The sequence below is a fragment of the Odontesthes bonariensis genome, chromosome 9 (genome assembly GCF_027942865.1).
Source record: "Odontesthes bonariensis isolate fOdoBon6 chromosome 9, fOdoBon6.hap1, whole genome shotgun sequence".
Classification (NCBI taxonomy): domain Eukaryota; kingdom Metazoa; phylum Chordata; class Actinopteri; order Atheriniformes; family Atherinopsidae; genus Odontesthes; species Odontesthes bonariensis.
This window is the reverse complement of record NC_134514.1, coordinates 37852605-37872587: the sequence shown is the minus strand read 5'-3', so window position 1 is coordinate 37872587 and position 19983 is coordinate 37852605. Positions and strand designations below refer to the sequence as shown.

General features: G+C 39.8%; 1 protein-coding gene across 3 annotated transcripts in view; it reads right to left on the bottom strand.

The window, feature by feature from the left end:
• Window positions 1-19983, bottom strand: part of bcas3 (BCAS3 microtubule associated cell migration factor) — a 401519-nt gene that overhangs the window by 295743 nt on the left and 85793 nt on the right. For all 3 annotated transcript variants that reach the window (XM_075474182.1, XM_075474183.1, XM_075474184.1), the window contains exon 14: window positions 2414-2547. In XM_075474182.1, coding sequence (XP_075330297.1) covers window positions 2414-2547 — 134 coding nt within the window. The remainder of the gene's footprint in view (window positions 1-2413; window positions 2548-19983) is intronic.

The window sequence follows — 19983 nt, the reverse complement described above, 5'->3', positions numbered from 1 at the left end:
TGTTAGTGAAACTATTCTGTGTATTACTGTGCTACGTGGGAGAGCATTTGACATGGTGAATCATTTATTTTCTTTAGTGATTTCACAAAAAAAGTATACTTGAATTCTATTAATAACCTAATGAGCACTTCTCACCCTTGGATGAATTTTCTAGATCAAGGACAACTATCCTGCGTGAATATCTAAAGATGAAAGCAGTAAACCATTTTACTAATTGTCAGTGCCTTATGACTTTTTGTAAATTTGTAGATAGTTAATGTTACTTTCACACGCCAAATAATATAATGAATTACAAAACATTGTATAATTAGAAAAAACGAAAAATGATACAATATCCATCCACTACACCTCAGAAGAAATTTTATTTTTCATTATTTGTCTAAAACTACACTAATTTGGATGAGTGACAGAGTGTTGGTAATTCTAAATTAGGTAGAAAGCCAGTTGCCTCAGTCCCCATTTTTAACTGCTGGCTAACAGCAGAAAAGGCTCACCTGATTTGTCAACTCTCAGCTTCCTTGTCTCCTCTTCCTGTTCTCCTGCCTGTGACCCGGAAATTGTTCACAACCAAAAATTTTGATGGATCTCTGAATGAACATAATGAAACCAATGAACTAAGGTGATGAGAGGAGGCTTGCTGGAGGACACACCAGTGCAGTATATCATTTGTGCTTTTGGTAGCTTTGATCCAGGTATGATGCATTAATTCCCACATTGTAAATTGAATTAAAAGTATATATGTATGTACTTTGTGAAAACCGATTTTAGAGCCAACTTGAGAAAAAAGAATCAATTCCACCAATGGACTGTAAATAAACAGTGGTTTGATGATGCAACTTTGTTGTCCATCAAATTCAACCGTTTTTATTTAAAATGACTGCTCCAAAACTTGGACGTATCACCTCGATGAATGCTTCAACTTCAACTTCTCGGCTCGACTCTCTGCTGGGAGCGTCTAAGAATAAGAGGATTTAATTATGTGCAAATTGGAAAATGGGATAAGGGACTCATTTTCTGGAAGTAAAATTTTAATATAATTTATCTGTAAGTATTACCCTTCTTGATTTTTGTTTTTGAGATGTTCTGTCAAAGTTTATGGTTGCCATTTTCATTAGTTATACTATGCGCGTTTGTGACATGTTCGTTTGTTTGTGTTTGTCCGGCTGTGTTGTCCTTCCGGTTCAAAGGTTGGACCACCAGTCCAATCAGCGACGATTCATGTCAAATCCCACTATTCCTTTATTTCCCCCAGAAAATGATGTAAGTGTATTGAATCGTATTGAATTGTATCGAATCGAATCGTATCGTTGGCTGAATATCGTGTATCGTCTCGTGAGATTAGTGTATCGCTACAGCCCTACCTCTGACGAGGATAAACGAGCTATCACTGGCACTGGGAGGAGTTGTAATTGACTTGTTTTAGCAGGTGGACCAAATTTTGAAAACTACATTTAAACATGCTATTTTTGATGTAAAAACAACATAGGTCAGTACCGGTACCATGGCAGGTTAGTTAATCGTGTCGTCAGGCTGATCATAGTTTGACTTTTCATAGCTGTTATATCGTTGTTCAAATGCTTTTACAGAATTGATATTCATTAGGAAACTGTACTTACTAGGGGTGGGCGAAAAAAATCGATTCATGTGCATATCGCGATTTTTAATGGGATGATTTTAAAAATCGATTTTTCTCCCCAGAATCGATTATATTACATCATATCTGTGTCCAGAAAAACTTCATCAATTCATTACATTAAGTTATGTTAAAACTAGCCCACATTTGTGCTGCGTGGACATTTGAATTAATTTTGTAACTGTAAACTTTAAAAAATGCTGTACATGTTAAGTACCTCTTTTTGTCTCAGTTGAAATAAATGTCAGCTGCTGGACTGACTGACACAGACTGACGTGTATCGTTTATGGGAACGACATTTATTCTAGAAGTGTACGATTCAACTTGTTTGTTTTTTTTAAGGAGGAAGAAAATTGCAATTACTGATTATATCGAATCGCAATACTTGTAGAATCGCAATTATCAAGAATCGTGATACAATCGAATCGGCACCTTAGAATCGGGATACAATCGAATCGTGACCAAAGCATATCGTCCCACCCCTAGTAATTACCTACATATTTTACACACGATTGTAGGAGAGAAGCTAACAAAATATTTATTTTATAAACATACATATGTTGGTACTGTAGATCCATTGCCCATCAAAACAAAAGTAATTCAGTGGGTTTTCAGTAGCTCAGACGTTGGGAGTGCATGATGCTGCTCTTGCACCACACAACAAAACATTTGGTGTGCTCGAAATATTAGTTGTTCACCCTCAGTTTTGTCAATTTCTTACACACCTCAACTAACTCTAGTGATTTGAAGAGTGTGTATATGTGTGTTTGTGTGTCAGACCTTGGCCTCAGTCTCCCCACGATGGAGGGTGTAAAGATGGTGAACAGCACTCTGTGATGATGCCCAGGGGTGTGTGAGGATCTGGAAGACGTGAAAGTCGTGGCCAAACGTGTCTGCAGTCACCAGTAGTATTCCTGCAGAGAGCACACCGACATTATTAGGATTCACTCCCACAGTTAGTTTCAACACAAACTTTGTTAGATTGTGCTATAAATTCCAAGTATTTGACATGTACTTTGTTTTCACAAAAGTAATACTCTTTATGTCAGTACATATTGTCAGGTTTAGCACATTACATTTGTTTACATTAGTTAGTTTCCCATCATCATAATTACATTTCTGGTCATTACACAGTGAAGTTTATTTTGGGTTCTCAAAAATAATGAGACGAGTTCAGGAGAAAAACCCTTGAATTGGATCTGGAACCTGCATGTTTAACAGAAAGATGCCAAACTTATGAGGAGATGTTAACAAACAGCCATTCACTGGCTCTTGAGTTAGGGTCCGTTTATACTAATCTGTTTCTATATCGTTTCTATCGCGGATGCACTGTCCATTTACATTAAAATACTGGAATACGACTTCATAGGTGGAAGGATTCAAATACGCCGGAGCCCACGTAAGCATTCGCATACGATGCTGATTTTAGCAGTTGTAAACGGTGAGAAACGGGGATCCGCAGTGCTGAGCTCTATACTGCGGACGTACTCCTCCCTGATTCGCTAGGCTGGTATCGTTGGTCATGTGACTTGAGTGCTGGGAAACTAAAAACAAACAGGCGTGCTTCACTTCAGTTACACACTTCCTTTCTATTCGTGTCATCGAGAAGAATATGGAAATCATGGACAACCACGATCAGCATGGGAGCCTGCTCCATGTCCTACTGCTGGTAGTACGCTGTGCACAACAATACGTGGCAAGGAGGCGCCAGATTCAACACGCTTTTATGATGAGAACCCAGCCACTGCAGCAACGCAAGCCGTACAGAGCGCCGCTTTTGGGTTAGACCGGGAAGAAGCAGCGCATGGTGGGACAATTTCGTGGACCAAGTTGTTGTCGCCGAAGAATAAATAATAAAGAATAAATAATAAAGCAAGGGCGATCATGTGATGTGATGGCTGATTAGTCATGTGACTAGCGAATCAGCCGATCCCCGTTTGTGTGTAAATGTAAATAGTTTGCAAGACGCCGACACGAAGAAATGGTGAAATGAATTAATGTAAACAGAGCCTTAGTCTCCCAACTTTCTTGATGTGCTCCACAAAGTCTCTATAGAATACCTTAAATTTGGTTTAATGATATCAGTGTCAGATTTTTGAAGAACTTTCAGAAAATATTTATTCATGTCACACCATCATCTCACACAAGCAATTCATATAATTTGAACTGTCACTGACAAAACATAGATATGTGTATCAAGGACAAAATTGTTAGTATTAATTACTAAACATACGAAACTCTAATTTGATATTCGGTTACTGTTATCAAAGGCGCTCTCAATTGGGCAAGTCACGTATAAATGTCACATACACTACTCACAACTAGTGAGGGATATTCGGCTTTCGGGTGAAATTCCAGGATGAACCTAAAATGCATTCTAACCTTTCCAGGTGAACTTAATGTGACCTTCTGTAAACCTTTGAATGCACATGTCCAACTGTTCAACGTTTCACTTCTTTTTGCACAGGTTGCTGTTCTCTAACGGCAAAATTCCCAACAGGTGTTTGATCCTTGAATTGAATTGGTATTTGAACAGTCCTCCTCATCATGCTGTTCACATTTTGACATCATGAGACCAAGACGACACCTAACAGTCGATCTCCAGTACCCCGTCATTGTGAGAATTCAAACAGGATGTTCTCAGACGGATGTGGCTGCTGAGCTTAGAGTGTCACAGAGTGTCATCAGCAGGTTGCAGCAGAGAGACTGGAAGGGTCCCAGAAAGGCATAGAAGTGGACGTCCTTTGCCCACATCCCACACTGATGAGCACTTCATTGTGAACAGCGCCCTGCGGAACCGGATGATGAATGCCACTCAACTCCAGGCACACTGAAGGGAGGCGAGAGGCACCCGAGTGTCACGTCAGACCATTCGAAAGCGTTTACATCAGCGCGGTCTGCGTGCTGGACCACCTGCGAGGGTCCCTGAGCACACCACCTGGCACAGGAGTCATCGTCTCGCACGGGCCAGGGAGCCTTTACGCTGGACGAGGGACCAGTGGGACTCAGTGCTGTTCTCTGAATGAAAGTCGACTCACGTTGAGCAGAAATTATGGCCGCCAACGATGTTGGAGACGTCAAGGAAAGCGCTATGCATCAGCCACTGCTGTCACCAGACGAGCCTTTGGTGGTGGTGGTGGTGTTACAGTGGGGGCAGGTGAGTGTAGTCAGTACAGAACCTTTTAGTTGTGGTATACTCAACACTGTTGTTGGTTTTTGTTTCAATATATTCTTTTAGATGAGAAAATCACCAGTACTTAAATGCCCTACTTTCATGATATGACTGTAGTGTGAACTTTTTATATTTTCCATAAATTTCACCTGAAAGCCAAATATCCCTAACTTTTTGTGAATGGTGTTTACATATACATACATATATATATATATATATATATATAACTGACAGGGCCCACAAGTAAACTGCAACAAAGTAAGGCCAACAACAATATTCAAACTTCATTTCACTCTGGTGGACCACCTGCAGGACTGCCAACATTGCCAGCTGTGCAGGACACATGCTCGACAGCATGACAGAATTACTGCGCCTTTAAAACAAACAAACCAGTCTATTAAACCAGCTATCGTTTGTTGCTGTCATAAAATGCAGTTTTTTGTGCTGGATAGCTCGGTTTGGTTAAATGCAGGGCTCAAGTTGTGTGATTCTTCAAGGACAGACAAGATGATGAGTGCATGTAAAGGAAAAAAAAAACTGAATTCATTCGTCAGTACATGCTATGGTTGTGTGCATGCACATTGTGAATCAATGAAACACTGAACCGCAGCTCTGTGCAAGTGTAACCAACGCTGACAGGCCCATTCATTTGGTCCCATTTTATTTGAAGCTTGTCAAACTCCAAAAAGTACAGGCCTCACCATAAACAACAAGCTCAACAAACCACACCGGCACAAACCCAGATCTAAACTGGCTTGGCTAGGAAAGTCCTCTTTTTTTTAAATAAAACCCAAATCCCATCCCCATAAGGCTTTTGAGATGTTACACACAGACCCGCAAAATCCATAATGTCGAAACCTTATTGCTGCTAGAGAGTGTAAAAGATGTGTCCAGTCTCTGTCCTTTTGTGTACTCCAAGACATAAATGTTATTTAAGCAGTTAGTAATTTTCTTCAGAGTTTTTCCAGAATCTTTTATGTGGAAGCTGAGGTAGGTTTTAATTAGTGGCCGAGCTTTATTGGGTGGCATGTCAAATGTGAAAAGAGGAGGCTGGAGTGGCATGAGATTAAAAAGATTCAGGAACATGTGCGAGGGAGATGGAAAACACTTCCCACTGGAAAAAAAAAAGCTAACTATGCTTATTCAGAATTTTTGCAAATTCTTCTTTTTTTTTTTTTTTTGTCTTTGGGTGCTTCACCCTTCACAGTGCTTCTATTTTGGAATGAAAAAGAGGTGGAATGAGAGAGGTACAGAATGGATGAGAGACTGGTTCGTGCATATTATCAGAGATGGAAGGACGAAAGCAAAAGACAAACCAAGCAAAAAGTGAACTGAGACAGTGGTTAGGTATTCATGCTGTATCAGAGCGACCAGAAAGCCAGAGAGCTAAGGCCCAGGGCCTGTAAACTCTTGAAAACCCACACCCCAAACGAGGTGCCAAGCCACAAGAAGCATTTGCGTCAACTGGGGATATGGAGAAAAAAGGGACGGGGCCCTTCTAATTATAGAGTCTGGAAACGGAAGCGCGGGGTGATTAGGAGTTGAGGCGCTGTGGTCTGTTTATCTGGGAGCTTCCTCTGACTCTCAAACCCTCTCTCCCCAACTTCTTTCATTCTTCCTCTTCTCTCTGTTTTGGTCCAGCCCTGCCCACTGGGTGACTGGGGAGTCTGGCCAGTTGAGACTTGGCTGCTGAGTTCCATACTGGGCAAACGGTTCTCCTCTGCTGATGGGAGAGTCCAGGCTCCAAAAAAACAACAGCTCAGAGAGCCTTGAGTTTTGCAAGTGTGAGTGCCCATGGACTGGGGATTTTGTGGCAATGTTGAAATACAGACGCACTCGCCGAGAGGCGTCAGTCGGTTAGCCCGCAGGAAGGCCAAATTAAAAAGCAGCTTAGCCACTCGGCGGGTGAAAAGAGAGGGTTTCAGGGAAACCAGAGGCTGGCCAGAGCAAGGATTGACACGTGCTATTTATAACACCTTGTCCTAAGGATTACAGTGTTATTTACAATGTTTTAGTACCAAAATCGCTAGCACACACTCAGAGAAGCACTAAACTGGAAGAGTGACCTCTAATTTGCCATGTGTGCGAGACATGCATCCATATGGGACATGAGGGAAATGATATAATCATTTCCATAAATATCTTTTTTTGCATTCTAATTTTTTTCCCCAAAAAAGTCTTATTGTTTTGTTTTGCTGCAGGCTTTGCTGTTCCATCTCTGACCATCCAAACAGAAAACAGCTGCTCAATCCCATTAATAGTGGGAGGATGATTAATTTACAAAGTGGTTGAGTTAGCTTTATACATGACAAAGGCAGATGGGACAAGAGAGTAGTAGAGGAAGGGAGGGAGAGTTCCAGAAAGGCAAAGAAAGAAATGGAAATAGTGAAGAAAAAAGATGGTGATTTCTCTACTTGGCAACATCGAAGGCCACAACAGAACTAGTGCACTTTTTAATTAACAGCACTAAGCTAAAAAAAAAAAAAAGCTTTGAAAATCGGGAAAATCTCAAATTATAACCATGTGGAAGGCATGAAGCTTACAAGATGGAGTACTTGTAGGATTTAGATTTCTTTACTGTTACTAGGATGCATAAACTTCAGAGCAAATGAGCCGAAAACACAAATGAAAGACTACCCATCATGAGACGAGGCTTTGTCTTCAATGGTGGCAATGTAGGGGGATGGAAAGGATTTTCTGTCTGATACAAGTTTGCTGAACATACCAAATACAGATTAACTCTGCATTCTAACTGATGTTATCAGACCTATCCAGGTGTTCATGCTATTATAGATAGACTTACCACCTAGCTAGCAGCTCATAGACAAGTGTTGAAGGAGTGATAATTCTCCTTACAGTGGTAAGTAAAGGAAGGACGATAGTATCCTTATAATTCTATAACCACCGTAGTCCTACACTAACATGTAAGCAGTCTTATGTCAGCTTAATTTCAAAATTATTATCATTTTGAGACTTTTCTAGCAAAAATTATATCATAATTACACAATTATTACACAGGTACATACATAATTGTAATATTATTTTTGCTTGTTATGCTTTTGTTATCCTGCTTTGACTGTTTGGTACGGGGCATTTGTCAGTAACACCCTGAAACATGTCCATACATTATTCTCAGTTGGAAACAAGAAGGCCCTTGGAAGTCAAAAAGGATAGGAAGCAGACAAAAGAGGGTGAAAGCTGCAAAGAAAATCCGCCAAAACAACAAGATGGAAAAAAAGGGAAGCTTATGGTTCATTTGATGTACAGTGGGCTGAAACCAAGAGTTGTGTTTTCCTTTGCGCTCCACAGGCAGACCACATGTGAGCACTTAGATATTAATAGATATGAAAAAAGGTGTTTGTGTGGCTAACTTAGAAGACAAGCTGCTATTAGTTTGATATTACTTTGCTGGAACGTCAGCTCTTTCAACAGGGTAAAACTCACCTGGCTTTAAAGTATATGGCAGGCAGCATAGCGGTCAACTTCACAAAGCGTGAATGTTTCTCAAGGCAGAGCTTTGGGCTCGTTCTTTCATCAATTTAAGGGGAACACACACTACTTAAGTCCACTTTTATGGAGCATTTACACATTTGCCAACTTCCTGGTGGAATATTCTTTTTTTGTAACAGGCCAGAGGACCATCCAATGAGTACAACACTGGATGATAAGGCTTCATAAACAGGTGTAAACGTTAAAGAAGCTTATGTTCAAACTTCACCTGCAAGAGATGGTCTGCCAAAGCTACCTCTAATCCAAATTCCCTGAGTCTTCGAGATTGTATTTTTTTTCCTGTGGTTTCCCATCTTGGGGTAAACATGTTCTCACAGCAAGCTATAGAGAACTTTAACACCAGGGTTCTTTTGATGCTGCGTTTCAAAAGCCCCAAAACGAATTGCTCCGCTCCAAAATCTTCTGATAAAGACTTTGGGATGTGATCAGAAGGTAATCCCTTTTCTGAGCAAACATAGACTCTGGCGAGGTAATCTACTTGCATTTACATGGTCTCTCTTGAATTTCTGTTCACTTTGTTAACTACTGAGATCCCTTTAGAAAGCTGTTAGTCAGACTTAAGAATTCACAATGTTTCTATTGTCCATGGACATAAAAGAAAAAAATGGTAAGGGAGCTGTGAGACAAGGATTGAGAACATCCATTGTGTTTTATGCTGCATAAATCAAGCTAATTTGGATTGAGATGTTTGAATGCTGTGATCCAAAATCCTTTTTTCTTAATGATGGAAAAAGCAAACACAACATACCATCTCTGACACTAACATGGTCCACCTTGCAAATTAGCAAACAAACATAAGTCACAAACAATAATTCAACCTGCAACAAGAACTTACCATTAGCTGAAGGGTCTGCCAGACTTAAGAGGCAAAGAAATGATGCTTCTCTCATTTTTTAACCGTAAAAAAAGAATGAAAAATGTTGTGTGAGTGCTACTTTTGTGTTGGTGTTTGTCTATACAGAAAACTTAGCATGTATAAGCATTCTTTTTCATATGTATGTAACAGAAAGAAAATCTTTTGTAAACTAAAAGATATGTGCAAATACATATGAATACAAATAAAAACTTGGTTAAAAAAAATAAAAATAAATAATTTTTCTAATTATTTTTTGATGACAAATATGTATATAAAATAAGGTGTTGCAAAACATATAGATGACTCTTGTCCATGAGTTAATTTGGTTTTGGTTTAAAGTAATAAAACATTTTGTAGAAGAACCATTCTCCACTTAGTTTAGAAAATGTTTTATATTCTACATTTGCACCTTTATTCTAGCCCCAGAAGAAAACACATTCTACAATCCAGTGAGCAGGCTAAAATCTTTTCATCAGTGCTTGGCATCAAATTATATGACATCACTCCAAAGATTCCTATTAAAACATTCTCACAATGTGTATATTGTGAAAAATTGATTAGCCTTCAAAGGAAGTTTGCAATTTTGAACGTGAACACATTGGACCCTGTTCTGGGTTAAACTAACTCACCAGGTTTCCTTCTTGTGCTCACTTGATGCGCAGTGGAATAAATACTGCAGTTCTGTGGACATACTGAATCATATGTTCAATTTGAATCAACAAGATAAAAAAATAAAATGAAATCCTGTACTGGGCTTTTTGGGCAATGGCACATTTTTCCATTTATATGTGGCCTTGTGAAAATGAAGACTTTTCCTTAATCAATGGGAACAAGAAAATTTGAAATCCTTACCCACTAAGCCACCCAGCAACACACAGAGGTACAAATAACCCATGTTTTACCGCACTGTGTGGGCTGAGAAAGACTCCACACTTCTGAGGTGTCTAGTGTATTAGTGAGCATTGGGCAAGCGGTGTGCTGGAGCAAGTCTTTTCTCAGTCAAGTTTTCCAGAGACCCTGAGACTTGGTTGAATCATGGTTAAATCTTTGAGGTTGGTCCTAAATATCAAAACCATGGTGTAATTATCAGAATTACAGCCATTTTCACAGAGGGTGGGTCATATTAACAAATTAAAGTTTAATCCGTCTTTTCATTCATAAAGTTATACGGTTGGTCTCCATGGCCGTAATCAGTCTGGCTAATTTCACTGGTATTTCTCTCAGATACAGGCACTCAAATAAGAAAGACTGTTTTCTTTTTTTTGTAGCTCAAAAAAGTCTTAAAGATATCCAGGGAATAAACACAGAGCTTGTTAAGTGTGAAAAATATATTTAACTGAAAGTTTTGGCTTTACGTTCTCCAATGAAATATAAACATATACAGGAAGCAATCCCAAATTGTCCCAACGTGGACTCATATCACAATGTATTGTGTGATCCATACGCGTACGATGCATTTCTGTCAGTCTCTGCCTTTGTAGCCAGTGTGGTATACCACGAAAGTCTAAACTGAAGTTACAAACAGTTGAGCTACTGGCTTCAGCAAACAAAGACTGTCGGTACAAACTAAAATGACACTAACATTACTTTAAAAAATATAATAACAATAAAAATCCCCAACATTAAAACAGTAAAAGGAGAATTTGGTGACAACAACTCATGGTTTTTCCAAGGCAAATCTTACAAAAGTCCACAGTGGCCCTCCAGAGTAAATACTGTAAATTACATCAGTGTGAGTGCTAATTACTATCTTGGTGTGAAGACACAACTCAATCCATACTAAATGTGTGGCCATAAATGTGTGGCCGAGTGAAGCTGCTTGTGTGTGGAAATTCCCCTCGTGTTGAACATGTGCGTGTGGGTCCAGGGTTTTTCAGCAACAGCCTGGTTTCTTTCACACATCACTAAGATGGAGAGACAGAGTTATTACACCACGGAGAGCTGCCTTCATGGCACAGCTGCTTCGATGGTCAGGCACAACGGGCCAGGCTATTCATTAGACCGGCATGTTACTAAACCAGGGATATGGTTTATGGGACAGTTTCGTGCGGAGAGAGATTCAGCCTTGATTCATCTGCCATTACCCCAGGCTTTGATGGGATATTCAAAACTTCCATATTCAGAACATTTGGATGGCTACAAAAAATACAGTGTTTTATGAGACTGAAAAAGATAATGAAAGAGCATGAGGATGGACACACAGTTAGGCATTGAAATATTTGGGCACTCATACAATCTGTTGCTCACCAGGATTTTTTCAAGTTACAACTACACATTGCACACGTTTTTAAAGTGGAGACTGTTAGTTTTCATTTCCATGGTATTCACAACCAAACTGGAGTATCGGTTAAGAAATGGTGGAACTTTAATATGTAGAACAACAATCCGCTGATGCCAAAAGGAAGTTGACACCAAAGTTCTTTCAAAGAGAAGTGTGGACTCGAACTTCGTTATCTATACAAAATATATGACATATGGAAGCTGTTGCTGTGACCCTATAACCTGTAGTCAAAGGAGCTCATAATTTAAGTCAAAGAGGAAGCTTCAAAAACGGACTTTTCATGACTTAATTCTGATCTTATAACTCCCCACTGGCAGCAGCTGGCCTCGCGATGGCGCACTACAACATGCTGCTCCGCATCAATTCTCCACAAGATCATATGTTCAAGCATTGTAGCTTGTAAAAAAAGTTAGTTGGTTAGTTACTGTTTGGAAATATATGGGTACGAGCACAGTTTTTTTTATCTACCTGTTTAGATAGAAGATAATCTTGGGTATAAACTGACATTTAGTTGGGTTATTCATATCTAAATCTGAGGTGGGGCTTTGTAATCATATTTATTCGATATATAGAACCTTCTTTTCATGCACTGAAAAATATGTACCAAGTTAACATAACTATAAAAATATCTATTTTTGATACTTTCCGTGTGGCCTTTACTGAGGCTATGTGTAATTGTTTGTTCAGGGGTCTTCTGCCAAATTCAATTACAGCACTATCCAGTTGAGATCTGGTGATTGGCATGGCCACTGGGGAATATTACATTTCTTTACTTTCAAAAAGGTAATGTGAAACAGTGTCTAATCAGCTTCAGTGCATTTTGCTCAGTGGAACAGAGCATCTATCTCTACACTACATAAACATTAGTGACCCAGAGCCAGTGGAAGTTACACATATCCATGCAGTCACAAGGTCTGCACATGTTTTACAATGATGGTGTTGTTTTACAGATCAGGAACTGTTTCAAACACTGTCAATGTTTTTCACTTACTTTCATTCTGATACAAGTTGATCGTAGTTTAAAGCTCTTCCAGAATGGCTGACTTTTTTCAATGTTTTTTTGGCAATGTCTTATCTGGCCTTTGGGCTTTTTTTTTTTTTCTTTACCTTTTACTTAGCCTGCTGTATTGTCATCTCTTTAAGGTAGACTTGAATGACAATATATCAACCTCCTGGGGTGTGTTCTTCACTTAGCTGGATGCTGTTAAGCAGCTTTTCTTACATGGAAAGAATCCTGTGATAATCCAGTACCTACTGTCTTCTGTGGACAAAGTAATGTACAAAAAAAGAATAAAAATAGCCCACCCATTCAATGAAAGTACTTTTTAGTTCCTGTTCCGTAACAGCTCTTCCTCTGTCTTCGCCGCTTTGAAAGCATCTTCTATGTAATGCAGGCTTTGCAAAATAGATGTAGAGTAAGTCATTTCTGGGATTGATCAATAAATACATATATGACCTACAATCCTAACATTATAGGAACATTGTTCTATTAGTGAGAAATTAAGTCTAAGTAGTGTGTGTACACGACAGAAGTTTGAACTATTGCCTGAATGTGGCTGAAAACATTTCCATGGTGAACATTTTATCGTATAATAATTTTAGTAACACTACAAGTATAAATGTGTTTTAGAGACGAGATCACTGCACTTTACATTCTTCAAGTCACTAATTAAAAATAGACAACTACAACATGGAACTTCTAATTTAAGTCACCGTAGCACATGATTTGTGTGGCCAGATGCGGGCTGCAGCAAGACGCTTCCTATGGATGCTGGTGGCGCCACTTTATGGGCGACATATTAAATGCAGCAGCAACACTCCACCACTGTGTTTTCTGCTTTCAAGGTCGCAAATATATATCTCTAATATAACCTACTAATTATTTGTTTCAATTAATGCATTGCAAATTTCAGAATATGCTAATATAATAAATGTTTTGCTTTTGATACTTATTTTTTATTTATGTAATCTTAATTAGGTTTCAAATGCAGGACTACCACTTGCCACAAAGTGAGTATGTTTACATTGTGGGGTTGCTACATTTAGTCCCTCCATAGATCCATTTAAGCACCTGATCCTTATCAGCAAAGTATGATTGTGTAAAGAAGTTTGAAAGATGAAAGTGCAAAGAGGAATGCTTGCATGTTTGTTGAATCAATCGCTCCATCTAGTGCCAGTCACAGTCAGAAGAAATACTCAAGTTGTTGGACAGTATCTCTACCATCAAAAACGGGCAAAATTTGAACTTGGCATCATACCTAATAATCAAGTCAAGGATCGTTAGGGATGATTGGAAAGGACGAGACATGAAAGAAAATAAGCACACATTGCAGCTGTTAAAGAGAGCACTTTGCCACTGCACTTCATCTGCGTCCCTCTAATTACACCACTAGGAATAGATCCACAGATCCAACGAAGCGTCTAAACGCGCCAGCCGCCACACCAATAACTGGAAGCCTCCTGTCCACCCTCTGTAGAGCCTCCAAGACACACAAGCCACTGGGGTTTCTTACATAACTCTTCCCAGCCAAAGCTCTTGGGCTTTCCAGGCTCTTTTTTAGTAATATCATTGTTTCCTGCACAGTTTTTCTTATTTCTGCCATGTTGACCTTGACCACCGTGAACAGAGCCTCAGTAAGGCATAGAAGGTAGATCAGTAAAAGATTCTTCAGTTAGATCTTGATTATGATCAAACTGAGAGGCCTCTAGTTATGAGACACCCTGTCACAGGCAACTTAAAAAGAAGGAATAAAACATTAAAGCAGTCCAGCAATCAAAACATCCATGTGTTAAGATTCCACCTAACCTCTTAATATGTCATTTGTACAGGCACTTTCAGAATAAATGAGTTGTAAATACTGAGTGCGTTTTAAAGTTGATGGTGCCCTACATAGAGCCCATCAAAACAGATTTGTCAGCTTACTGACAGTGCACTAAAACAACCGACACATGTGCAGAATCAGAGGAAATAAAGGTGCCTCTGCAGAAACCTAGTCTGCATGTTAAAAGGACTATTATCTAACAAAAACAATCAGACGGAACAAAAACAGGCCCAGAACGTGGCATGGTTCTGGGCCTGTGGTTTTTACAGAACTGGTCACCCAAATAACAGCAACAGCCTTAGTGGATTTCTGATATCAATCACTATCATCAGCATTGTCCTATGGCCATTTAGTGTGATCATTTTATAACAACATATCAATTTTATGTTTCACAAAAAAGAAAAAATATTTACCTTAGGGTTCTTTCACATTTTATTTTCCAGAATTTCATACTTTCATCAAGATCTCTCAGTAATTTAACCTAAACTACATTTGAGATGTACAATGCACAACTAGCTATATACAGTATAAATATATTCAATTCAATCAATCAAATTGTTTTAAAATTCAGCTGTTAATAGGAAAGGTACATACTCACTATGTATACCTGTATGTTGTCAAAAAATGGCCAAAAGATTGTGGCTCTCGGTGCTATGGCTTAAATCTCTTTTTGGGATTACAATGCTGACTTCATAGATCTGTTAATGCCACAGTTACACATTACACATGTCACATTATGGACAATATTTCCTATTTGTATGAGATTGCAAACTGTCATCCACAGTGTGGTATGAAGCAGATTAAGTGGAAGTTGTACTAATACAACACAGATGATTATTATGATGGTTAATTAATTTAAATCATACAGATGTTGAATGGGAGCAGTTTTACATATTTAAGCTTGTTGAACAGGTGAAGCAGCACAGTTGCTGTCACATTTCCCCCCACTGCCTCTCTGCTGACTATAGTATATGTGAGACTTATACTTGTATCTACTGGTTAATGTGACTGCATGCAGTTTGTCTTGTGTTGTCTTGAAAGTGACAATTCAATTGAATCTGTCACAAGGGAAAGACCATGTGACAGATTGGAAGGAAAATACCCCAAAGGTGCTGCCAGGGGCTAGCAATCCATGGTGAAAGTAGCGAGGCCTAGCAGCATTGTTTACAACCAGCATAAGCTACAACTAAACTAAGGAGAATGCCCCTAGGGTCAGCGAGAGCAGGGGCAGAAGATGACTCACAGGTAGACTACATGGCGACTGACACTGGAACGAACATGATTATGAGTTGGAGATGTGACTCAGTGAAGGATAGGGGTACGGACCTATTCTCTAGTGCTAGAGCTGAGCAGAATAGTTCTCAGGGCAAAGAGAGCGTAGCTAGAGAGTATAAAAGTGTTAGGCTAGAGGGAAATAAGCTCCAGGTTTGTCCTTGTGGCTGGCAGAAAGTAACATCAGTTAAAAGCCTTAAAATGCATCAGGGAAGAAAGAGATGTGTGATAAAAGAAGGGCAGTGTGGCCGTATCGATCAATACTTTTTAAGAAGTCAATCAAGTAAGTCGGATGAAGTCCAGCGGCAGGTAGAAAACCACAGTCCGAAGGATATCAATAACACAGTTACAGAGGTGGAGAAGGAGGTTCTAAGAAGGGATGCAGCTGATACTGAGGTGAATAGGCCAGTTAGAGAGAGAAATATGAAGCAGAAAGCTAGAGTTAAGTGGCCTAAGGCGTTTGGCAACAACGAATGGGAGGCAGTCAATGAAGATTTGTCGATAATATTAGGTAGGTTAGGAGGAAATGCAAGTGATAGGCTAGAAAAGATGGGAGTTATAATTTACTCCTATGGTGTAGAAAGATTTGGTGTGCAAGATAGAAAGTCGGTTGAAAGAGTACATTTAGTTAAGTCCAGACCGCAAAGAGAGATGGCGAAATTGGTTAAGGAAAGAAGAAATTTAAGAAAGCAGTGGAAAAGAGCTACAGAAGAAGAGAGGGAGGGAATTAATGTTTTGCAGGAAGAATTGAGAAGCAGGCTAGCAATATTCAGAAGGGCTGAATATCTTAGAAAAAAGAGAAAGAAGAAAGAATATGTAAGGACTGCGTTTTACAGGGACCCGTTCAAGTTTGTTAAAGGGTTGTTTAACTATATTAAACTGTGCCTAAGTACAGCAGGTTTCACAATAGGTTGGCAAAGGCTAGAAATAGGCATTGTGGCAGGGTGTACGATTTATCCAGTAGCATTTACAATGTTGATGGAGATAATTATTAGAGCTTCCAAGTGGGTCGTAGGCGTAGAGAGACGTCAGGATGGCATGCGCCTTACACCAATTAGGGCCTACATGGATCACATGACGTTGGTGACTACAACAGTGCCATGTATGAAGAGAATACTTAAGACTTAATAAAAATCTAAAGTGGGCTGGTATGAAAATCAAACCTACGAAGTCTAGAAGTATCTCAATAAGTAAAGGGAAATGAAGTGATAGAAAGTTTGTAATAGATGAAGAAAAAATTCCAATGATTAGGGAAAAGGCAGTAAAGAGTTTAGGTGGGTGGTACCAGGCAGACTTAAATGATGGAGAGCAGGCAGTGCAGTTTCGGAAAGATGTTGCTGAGCGACTGGATAGAATAGATAAATCAGAGCTTCCAGGAAAGTTGAAGCTGTGGTGTCTACAGTTTGAATTGTTTCCTAGGTTGATGTGGCCACTGTCTATGTATGAGATTCCATTATCTGTTGTAGAAAAAAATGGAAAGATTAGGTAGTTTTTATATTAGGAAGTGGCTAGGTGTTCCTAGATGCTTAAGTACTGTGGCACTGTATGGGAAAGGCATACTCCAGCTCCCAGTATCTAGTCGAGTAGAGGAGTTTAAATGTACTAAAGTTAGGACAGAGCTCCTGTTAGCTGGGAGTAAAGATGTGGTAGTTAGTAAGGTGGTTCCAAGCAAACCGGTGTGGAGTAGAGCAGGTCCCAAGGAGAAGAGAAAGCTAGTTGTTGAGCAGGTTCATAGCCAGGAGGAAATGTTAAGGGGTGCAAAGGCAGTGGCTCAGGCTAAGCAGGGACGGTGGTTGAATTGGGAAGGTGTAGAGAAGAAAAAGCTTTGTTGGAAAGAGCTGTGGAGTATGGAGGAGAGGAGTATTACATTTTTTATAGGGGCAACGTATGATGTATTGCCAACTCTCCAGAACCTAAAACTCTGGGTAAATAGAGACCCGTTATGTTCGTTATGTTCAGATACTGCAACTCTAAGGCATATTTTGTCAGGTTGTAAGGTTAGTCTGTCACAAGGCCGGTATACATGGCGACATGACCAAGTATTAAGAAGCTTAGCTGCAGGTATTGAAGAAAAACGAAGGCAAGTAAACTTAGGAGTGTCTAAGGTGAAGAGAGTTGCAATCCAGTTTGTTCAAGAGAGGAAGAAGGTAAATAAGACAATAAGGAGGCAAGGAGGCAAGGCGGCAAGGAGGATGCTTGTGATTGGGAGATGCAGGTAGACTTAGGAGGAGACCTTGTTGTTCCCCAGGAAATAGCCTACAAATCTAAGGCCTGATATAGTCTTGTGGTCTAGGAGTAGAATAAGAGTCTATTTCATAGAGCTGACTGTTCCTTGGGATGAACTAGTGGTAGAAGCATATGAAAGGAAAAAGCTTAGGTATGTAGAGTTGGGGGCAGAAGCAGAGCAGCGAGGATGGAAGGTTAGGATCTGTCCAGTGGAAGTAGGATGTAGAGAATTTGTTGCAAAGTCTGTTGTCTCATTGTTGAGGGAGATGGGTGCAAGTGGACAGTGTGAGGAAAATAGTGAAGGAAATGTCAGATGAGGCAGTCAAGGATAGTCAGTGGATTTGGATTAGAAGAAGCAATATTAGCTGGGAGCCCAGCAGGGGGAGCACTTAGGGTAAACAGACTCTTGGGAGAAGCAAGGAAGAAATCCAGGATGTATTTAAGTGGAGGGTTTGGCCCATGTGAGCCTTTTGAAACCAGGCGGCCATTTCAGGTCAGTTGGCCTGTATGGCTTTGTTTTGTTTTTGCTGGCATTTTTAGTGATTGTAGGACTGTTTAGGTGAGTTTGTCTGCTGAATCTGCTAGTGTGTCTTGCCCTGCCTCCACCCCTGGCACCCTCTATACTTTCATTACCCCCTACTCGAACCAGGGCTTGAATCCCATTCCTACTTATCTTTACCTCTTCTATTTCTACCCCCTACCCGAACCAGGGTTTGTATCCCCACCCCGCTATGACTGGTGTGCAGTTGGTGAGAGGCTGGGGTAGCTTGTGGTTGTGAAAGAAAAGATGGTTGTTGTGGTGTGAGGAGCAGTGATGGCTGGCATTAGGGGAGTAATTCTGGGACGCCAGTGATCACTGTCTAGCCTCCTGGAGGTGTCGTGGGCCCAACTAGACGAAACACCAATGAAGGCAAGGCAAGTTTATTTGTATAGCACAACTCAACAACAAGGTAATTCAAAGTGCTTTACAGATACATAAAAACAGTAGAAATAAAAAGCATGATTTAAATTTTAAACAAAAAAGAAAGAAATAAGATCAATAGATAAAATCAGTAGTTAAAATGTAATTAAGTTTTGAAACTCAAGCTTCAGATTTGGAGCTTTATTCAAATGCAGCTGAAAATAGGTGTGTCTTCAACCTGGACTTAAATACACTAAGTGTTTCAGCTGATCTGAGGCTTTCTGGGAGTTTGTTCCAGACATGTGGAGCATAGAAGCTGAATGCAGCTTCTCCATGTCTGGTTCTGACTCTGGGAACTGATAGAAGACCGGATCCAGATGACCTGAGGGGTCTGGAAGGTTCATACTAGGTCAGGAGGTCACTGATGTATTTTATTCCTAGACCATTCAGAGCTTTATAGACCAGCATCAGAACTTTAAAGTCTATCTCTGATGGACAGGCAGCTAGTGTAAAGACCTCAGAGCTGGACTGATGTGGTCCACTTTTTTGGTCTTAGTGAGGACTCGAGCAGCAGAGTTCTGAATAAGCTGCAGTTGTGTAACTGACTTTTTAGGAAGACCTGGAAAGATACTGTTACAGTAATCAAGCCTACTAAAGATGAATGCATGGACTAGTTTTTCTAGGTCCTGCTGACACATCAGATCTTTTAACCTTGATATATTCTTAAGTTGATAGTAGGCTGACTTTGTCATTGCCTTAATGTGTTTTTTCAAATTTAGGTCTGAGTCCATCACTACACCCAGATTTCTGGCCTGGTTGGTAGTTTCTAGGTGTATAGATTGAAGTTCTGTGGTGACCTGTAATCGTTTCTCTTTGGCTCCAAAGACAATTACCTCAGTTTTGTTTTTGTTTAGCTGGAGAAAGTTGTGGCACATTAATCATTAATCATTCATCAATCAGTCATTAATCTCCTCAATGCATTTACCAAGAGCCTGTACAGGTCCTCGGTCTCCTGGTGACATTGTAATATATATCTGTGTGTCATCTGCATAGCTATGGTAGTTTATTTTGTTGTTTTTTATAATCTGTGCCAGTGGGAGCATGTAGATGTTAAACAGAAGAGAAAGAAGGTGAGAGATGAAAGGAGGTTTCCAGCACTGCTCACTGGTATTATTCACTGAGTCTGGTCCATTTTCTTTTGTAGCACAAGTTTCTTGTGTTTACTTTGAATTTACATAGAAAAAAGACCAGTGAGCCACAATGCAGTGCAAAAACAGAGTCAAAGGAGAGCAGCTTCTTCGTGAGACAAA